Source organism: Palaemon carinicauda, chromosome 45 (genome assembly GCF_036898095.1).
Source record: "Palaemon carinicauda isolate YSFRI2023 chromosome 45, ASM3689809v2, whole genome shotgun sequence".
NCBI lineage: Eukaryota > Metazoa > Arthropoda > Malacostraca > Decapoda > Palaemonidae > Palaemon > Palaemon carinicauda.
In genome coordinates this window covers 20,208,490-20,217,053 of record NC_090769.1, presented here as the reverse complement: position 1 = coordinate 20,217,053, position 8,564 = coordinate 20,208,490, and the positions used below count along the sequence as shown (strand labels likewise).

At 34.1% G+C, this 8,564-nt stretch overlaps 1 protein-coding gene across 2 annotated transcripts in view; it reads right to left on the bottom strand.

Moving 5' to 3' along the window:
• Positions 1-888: 888 nt before the first annotated feature.
• LOC137634610 (L-proline trans-4-hydroxylase-like) overlaps positions 889-8,564 on the bottom strand; it is a 45,813-nt gene continuing 38,137 nt past the window's right edge. For both annotated transcript variants that reach the window (XM_068367074.1, XM_068367073.1), the window contains exons 3-7: positions 8,388-8,564; positions 5,696-5,790; positions 3,161-3,338; positions 1,977-2,171; positions 889-1,066 (exon numbers count right to left, since the gene is read on the bottom strand). The exon at positions 8,388-8,564 is cut by the window's right edge and continues 13 nt beyond it. In XM_068367074.1, coding sequence (XP_068223175.1) covers positions 956-1,066; positions 1,977-2,171; positions 3,161-3,338; positions 5,696-5,790; positions 8,388-8,564 — 756 coding nt within the window. In that variant the 3' untranslated portion in view covers positions 889-955. The remainder of the gene's footprint in view (positions 1,067-1,976; positions 2,172-3,160; positions 3,339-5,695; positions 5,791-8,387) is intronic.

Genomic DNA, 8,564 nt, shown 5'->3' with positions numbered 1-8,564 from the left:
GATCATATATATGATCAGCGCCCAAGCCCCCTCCCCACCCAAGCTATGACCAGGGAGGACTAGGAAATGGCTGATGATGACTCAGCAGATAGACCTATTAGCCCCCGACCCGTATCCTTAGCTCATAAGGATAGTGAGGTTATAGACACTACGAGAGACTAGCGAGCTTGAGCGGATCTCGAACCCCTTTCTAACAGATCACTAGGCAAGGACGTTTCCATCTCTCTGAAAAAATTCAATATCTATACAACAAATGTTTTTTTTTTTTATGTAGCAACAACAGTTTCCTTTCTTATACCCGTTAACTTTATTTTTTTTTCTTATATAAAATTGTAACCTTAATATGAAATATTCATAATTTTATTATAAGAATGATTTACTATATAGATAATGTTGATCTTTTAAAAAGTTTGATGTAGATAAAATAACATATTTGCCTATCATTGAAATTATTATTTTTTTTTATCAATCTATTATAATTAACTTTTTGCATATAGCTTATAATATTTTAATCTACAATCAGAATTAGACAAAATGGCAGAAAGAATATTAAGTTATTACAGCTTGAAATGTTTTAATCTCCAATCAGTTTTAGACAAAATGGCAGAAAGAATATCAAGTTATTACAGCTTATAATATTTTAATCTCCAATCAGAATTAGACAAAATGGTAGAAAGAAAGAATATTGAAATGTTACAGCTTACAATATTTTAATCTCCAATCAGTTTTAGACAAAATGGCAGAAAGAATATTAAGTTATTACAGCTTATAATATTTTAATCTACAATCAGAATTAGACAAAATGGCAGAAAGAATATTGAATTGTTACAGCTTACAATGTTTCAATCTCCAATCAGTTTTAGAAAAAAAATGGCAGGAAAAAAATTATTTCTGTAAACATCAAAGCCAGAAGAGTGGCAGTTTCAGTTCACCCAAGATGGCCGACTAATCCAGATCAGTGGAATCTTCTTCCTCCTTTGTAAGAGACATCTTCATCTGGATGCATAAACCATTTCCCTTCCAAATTCTCTATCACCTGACACTTCAGCAGTTCGGAGTCATCAACCTAAAAGATAATTATACGTTTAAAGTCCTACATTTTATTAAATGAATAACCATTGGCAATCCTACATTATCAAAGTTTCAGAAAGAGGCAATCAAATTTCCTGGTATACTTAAAATTTAGTTTCCCTTTTACATACAACTTTTTTCACATATTGCTTTCAGTATCTCATAAATTTATTAAAAAGATATTTTAAATTAAGATGTATCTAAAATTTTCATACATTCATGACCCATAATTGCCGCAAAGATTCCTGGTAAAATAAGCTCCACCTCCTGATGACGTCATAGCCAATCACATTGTCTCTCCTCTTACAACTTTCAAGCTGTTGACTATGACGTCATCAGGGGCGTGGCTTATTTCTCCCGAAATCTCTGCTGCGACTATAGCAGAGTACGTACCTTCTTCAGAGGAGTGTACGGTGGATGGTGGTGTTAACAACTTTTTCACATCTTCCTTTCAATCTTTTCAATATCTCATAAATTTGTTAAGAAGACATTTTAGATTAAGATGTATCTAAAGTTTTCATACATTCATGACCCATACTTGCCGCAAAGATTCCAGGCAAAATAAGCTCCACCCCGTGATGACGTCATGGCCAATCACGATGTCTCTCCCCTTACAAATTTCAAGGCCAGGGTTGCCAGTATTTGTAAATGAGAAAAGGGCAGCTTTTAATTAACCACAGCTTTAAAAGACCAACCCAGTAGTAGAAAAAGTCCAAATGTATAGTATTTAAGGCCCGCATTTTCTCATGATATTACTAAAGGCCAAACAACTTCAAAAAGGCCAAATTTGAGGTTTTTTGGCCTGAAAAAGGCCTACCTGGCAACCCTACTGTTGGCTATGACGTCATGAGGGGCGTGGCTTATTTCGCCCGGAATCTCTGCTGGGGCTATAGCAGAGTACGTACCTTCTTCAGAGGAGTGTACTGTGGATGGTGGTGTTCCACGTAAGGGTTATTTGACTTTTTATTAAAAGCTACGATAAAAACCCAACGCCTCATGTCTGAGTCATTCCCGTCAGATGTGTGGAGGAGATTAGAATGGAAGAACAAGACATCCCCGGCTGTCGCTTCAACATAGACGTGTTTCAGGTGTTTTTTAGCCTGAAAAAAAACGAAAGTGATACTTTTATTGATTTATGAATTATTATTTTAAAATTGGATATACGTGTGCTGTTCTTGACATGAATGGTATATTAGTGATGTTTAATCATCATCATCATCATTTCAGTCTTCAAAAGTCCTTTGTTGAATGTAGGCCTTCCCCAGGTTCCTCCACAGACTTCTATCCCAAGCTATTCTGTGCCACTGTTGCTTATGTTGGTCTAAGTCATCTCGCCAGCGGGTTTTTTGTCTTCCTCGGTTTCTTGTGTATCCTCGGGGTGTCCAGAAGGTTGTTCGTGATGTCCATTTAAGTTTTTATAGTTTATATATAAAAGATTATTTTTAATGTTGTTACTGTTCTTAAAATATTTCATTTTAATTGTTCACTATTTCTCTTTTAGTTTATTTTATTTACCTATTTCATTTCCTCACTGGGCTATTTTTCTCTGTTGGAGCCCATGGGCTTATAGCATCCAACTTTTCCATCTAGGGTTGTAGCTTAGTATGATAATAATAATAATAATAATAATAATAATGATGATGATGATAATAATGATAATAATAATAATAATCATAATCATAATAATAATAATGATAAAGATAATTATAATAATAATAATTAGAATAACAATAGTAATAATAATAATAATAATAATAATAATAATAATAATAATGATAATAATAATAATAATAATAATAATAATAATAATAATATTAATAATAATAATACTAATAAGAATTATAATAATATTAATTAGAATCATAACAATAATAATAATAATGATAATAGCAATTATAATAATAATAATAATAATAATAATAATAATAATAATAATAATAATAATAATAATAATAACAACAATAGAAGAAAGTTATTTCAAAACACCAAAAGTAAACCTACAATCCATTCAAGAAAATTGAATCTTATCAAAACCATTGCATTTCTTGATCATCCTCCTATCTCCAACCCTCATCAACTCTTCCCCTACCTCTTCGACTCTCTCCGGGTCAGCCCCCAGCTGAGTGCCAACCTGGACGTGATTGATTCGTCCCATATGGTGGGAACCAACGAGCACCTGGAGACAGCCGTTAGCCCTGACGCAGTCGTCAATTGGTATGAAGACAGATCCCATCTCTGGGTAAAGGCAGTCGTTGAAGTACCAGTATCTGTTGAATGTTTAAGGAAAAAGGAAAGACTTTAATGCAGGAAAAATCATTTTAGGTAATGTCTTACTTGTATCATTATTATTATTATTATTATTATTATTATTATTATTATTATTATTACTATCCAAGCTACAACCCTAATTGGAAAAGCAAGATGCTATAAGCCCAGGGGCTCCTATAAGGAAAAATAGCCCAGTGAGGAAAGGAAATAAGGAAATAAATAACTGAAGAGAACAAATTAACAATAAATCATTCTAAAAAAAGTAATGTCAAAAGAGATATGTCATATATATATATATATGTGAGATTTGAAATACCAATATCTGTTGAATGTTTGAGGATAAATAAGCGACTTTAATGTAGGAAAAACATTTTAGATAATGTCTTAATTGTATGAGATTTGAAATGCCAATATCTGTGCAATGTTCGAAGAAAGAAAAGACTTTAATGCAGGAAAAATATTTTAGATAATGTCTTAATTGTATGAGATTTGAAATGCCAATATCTGTGCAATGTTCGAAGAAAGAAAAGATTTTAATGCTGGAAAAACATTGTAGGTAATGTCTTAATTGTATGAGATTTCAATACCAATACCTGTGTAATGTTCGAAGAAAGAAAAGACTTTAATACAGGAAAAATATTTTAGATAATGTCTTAATTGTATGAGATTTGAAATGCCAATGTCTGTGCAATGTTCGAAGAAAGAAAAGACTTTAATACTGGAAAAACATTGTAGGTAAAGTCTTAATTGTATGAGATTTGTTATACTAATATCTCTGTCATGTTCAAGAATGCTGGAAAAACATTTTAGATAATGTCTTACTTGTGTGGGATTTGATATACCAATACCAATGTTATGATCGAGGGAAAAATGAATACTTTAATGCAACAAAAGCATTTTAGACAATGTCTTACTTGTATAACAACGAATGAGTCTATCGTTTCTAGAATGAGATTGCGAAAATGCCTGTATCCTTGAAGCTCTTTCCAACTATTTTGTTGCTCTGTTTTCTCATAAATTCTTTGATGTTGACTTCAAGGGACTTGCAACATTTGTAACATTATCAACAAATTTCAGTTGTAGAAATCAAAGGACTTGCAACATTATCAACAAATTTCAGTTGTAAAAATCAAGGGACTTGCAACGTTATCAACAAATTTCAGTTGTAAAAATCAAAGGACTTGCAACATTATCAAAAAATTTCTGTTGTAAAAATCAAAGGACTTGCAACATTATCTACAAATTTCAGTTGTAAAAATCAAAGGACTTGCAACATTATCAACAAATTTCAGTTGTAAAAATCAAAGGACTTTTTATCTACAAATTTCAGTTGTAAAAATCAAAGGACTTGCAACATTATTAACAAATTTCACTTGTAAAAATCAAAGTACTTGCAACCTTATCAACAAATTTCAGTTGTAAAAATCAAAGGACTTGCAACATTATCTACAAATTTCAGTTGTAAAAATCAAAGGACTTGCAACATTATCAACAAATTTCACTTGTAAAATTCAAAGGACTTGCAACATTATCAACAAATTTCACTTGTAAAAATCAAAGGACTTGCAACAGTATCAACAAATTTCAGTTGTAAAAATCAAAGGACTTGCAACATTATCAACAAATTTCACTTGTAAAAATCAAAGGACTTGCAACATTATCAAAAAATTTCAGTTGTGAAAATTTATTTGATTGCATTAATTTAGTGTAGAACATAAATGAATCTAGATTTTAAAGATTTTCTAACTATAATAAACAGGATAACTGAGGAGGACAGAATGTTTGATGGACAACTTTATCCAGATTATTTGTTTACCTTAGAAAACGTTTTAAAGCATCTGAAAACGTTTGAAAATAAGAAATTAACTTATTTTGATTGATCCAGTCTTGTTCCTGCTTAATTGAATTGTTCTGTGAGCATATACATACTGAATTCCAACCCAAGAAGAAAGGCTTTCGACCTTATTAACATAGCTAAAAAGATATAAAAAGATCACACTATCTTGAATAATCTCGTGAATCTAAATAACAATTGTTTGGTATTTGTATTAAAAACTTTCTTAAGGAGAAAAGAGCCTTTGGGCTTATAGCATCTTTCTTTTCTAACTAGGGTTGTTGCTTAGCTTGTAATAAATAATAATAATAATAATAATAATAATGATAATATTAATGATAATAATAATAATAAAAATATTAATAATAATAATAATAATGATGATGATGATGATGATGATGATGATGATAATAATAATAATAATAATAATAATAATAATAATATTAACGATATTAACATTAACAATACTACCACTACTACTACTACTACTACTTCTACTACTACTACTAATAATAATAATACCCGTAGTCTTGATGCCAAACGAATGACCCTCCTGTGCGTGCATCTTTCATCATCATCTTGCTGTGATAATGGTAAATCTCGTCTCCTCCCATCAACTGTAAAAAAAAAAAACAAGCTTTAGCATGATATATTCATGAGAGAGAATTAAGTTTTAATTAATAATACAGTTATAACGACTTGATTCAACAGTGCATCATTGTTTCTGAGATTTTATGTCACTGAAGCCCCTTCTACGCGAGGTGCAAATGCACGGCGGGCAGACACTGTTACCAATTTTGTGGTATGGGTGCCGATCGCGAGTGTAGATGACGTCATAGACGAGCAAACCATGGGCAAATCATCTTAGTGCCTGTAACCGTTGTTTAGGCACTGGATGGACACCTGACTAGAGACAACGCTGCCAACCTAACCTGACTAGGAACGACACTGCCAATGTAATCTGACTAGGGACTACGCTGCCAACCTAACCTTAGTAGAGACAACACTACCAACCTAACCTGACCAGGTACGACACTGCCAACCTAACCCGTCTAGAGACGATGTTGCCAACCTAACCTGACTAGAGACGATGCTGCCAACGTAACCTAACTAGGGACGACACTGCCAACCTAACCTGACCAGAGACGACAGTGCCAACCTACCCTGACTAGGGATGATGCTGCCGACCTAACTTGACTAGAGACGACGCTGCCACCCTAATCTGACTAGAGACAACGTTGCCAACCTAACCTGACTAGGGTTGACGCTGCCAGCCTAACCTGACCAGGGACTTCACTGCCAACCTAACCACACTAGGGACGATGCTGCCAACCTAACCTGACTAGAGACAACGCTCCCAACCGAACCTGACTAGGCACAACGCTGCCAACATAACCTGACCAGGGACTACACTGCCAACCTAACTAGATTAGGACGATGCTGGCAAAAGTTTTGAATTTTCTGTGAATGCCAAACTGGAAATGTATGATGGTGTTTTTTAGCCAACTCTCCTGTACGAAAGTGACAATAATTGAACGTCTATTGCGAATAGGAAGAAAAAAAAAAGGTTGAAGCTGCTGAGAGAAAATATTTGTTTAGTATATGTTTTCAAAGAATTGAAAGTGTGAGAAATGTGTAGATGTGAAAGTAGTGGAAAAATGTGTACAAGAAGAGTAGCCTGTGACAAACTATTATTCAGTATATGGAGATGTGCACTAAACAATTTTGAGACATTTATTTTCATCTATTCGATTTTTGATAATGTCAATACTCAAAGAGCAGTAACATCTTATCAGTTTACAAGTATATCTAATCTCCAGTATTATTTTAAGCTCTGATGATGAAGTCAAGAAGACCATGACTTTAAATTTGAGGATTTTTTTAAACATCCCATCAGCTTTCTTCATCAAGAGAAACACGAATCCTTATCTTGTAACCAACTATTAATATTTGATTGGCTGGAGATGATTAATTTTCTCGAATTAGGATACGATTAAAGGTTGCTCACTAATGGCAGAGGCAAGGGACAGTGACATTGTCCTGTCAAGCAGGACAATGCCCTAGAGACTGGCCATATTATATATGATCAGCGCCCTCGAATTAGGATACAATTAAAGGCTTAAAGGCTCTCATGAATGGCAGAGGCAACGGACCGTGGCATTGTCCTACCAAGCAGGACAGTGCCCTAGAGACTGACCTTATTACATATGAGTAGCACCCAAACCCCCTCTCCACCCAAGATAGGACCAGGGAGGGCTAGGTAATGACTGCTGATGACTCAGCAGGTAGACCTATAGGCTTCCCCAAACCCCCAACCCTTAGCTCACAAGGATGGTGAGGTTACATCGACCAAAGTAACTAACGAGTTTGAGTGGGACTCGAACCCCAGTCTGGCAATCACCTGGCCACCACAACTCTTCTTAATTAGCCCACCATCCAATTCTACTCCAGCTCCATCCATAGTGTATACTAAACATTTATCTCAGGTAAATATATTGAGCTTTCGAAGAGACCTTCTCCCTTCCTCTTCAGAAAACAAAATGTTTTCAGAAGATTAAGGGAGATGGTCCCTTCGAAAGCTCAATAAATTTAAATTTTCATAAATTGTGGGTTAATTCATCTATATACTTTTATATTCAAAACCAGCTTCTTTATGCTCAATTGACTTCTAAGTTTTGAGTTCTCTTCATATTTGAAAAATGAGATTTATTTTGAGTTTTCGAAGAAATCAAAATGTTTTCAGAAAAGGAAGGGAAATGGTCCCTTTGAAAGCTCAATAAATTTCAATTTCCATAAAATGTGGATTATTTTATCTATATACTTTTATATCCAAAACCAGCTTCTATATGTAAAATTACCTTTATAACTTTCGAATTCTATTCATATTCGCTTACCTCTTCCATCGTGGTTGCAATCCTCTGAGATCTGACAGCTGAATAAATTTCAATTTTCCATAAATTGTGGGTTAATTTATGTATATACCTTTATATCCAAAACCCGCTTCTATATGCACAATTACCTTTTAACTTCCGAATTCTATTCATATTCGCTTACCTCTTCCATCGTGGTTGCAATCCTCTGAGATCTGACAGCTGAATAAATTTCAATTTTTCATAAATTGTGGGTTAATTTATGTATATACTTTTATATCCAAAACCCGCTTCTATATGCACAATTACCTTTTAACTTTCGAGTTCTATTCATATTCGCTTACCTCTTCCATCGTGGTTGCAATCCTCTGAGACCTGACCAAGATTCCAGTGACGTCATCACCTGGATGATTCCAGACGCACATACGGGTATTCCTGGTTCCGTCACTGCGAGAGTAAGCGTGTTGTATGATGCCCTTGCTGTCTGCCACAGCTGCTTTTATCTTGAGCACCTCTTCAGC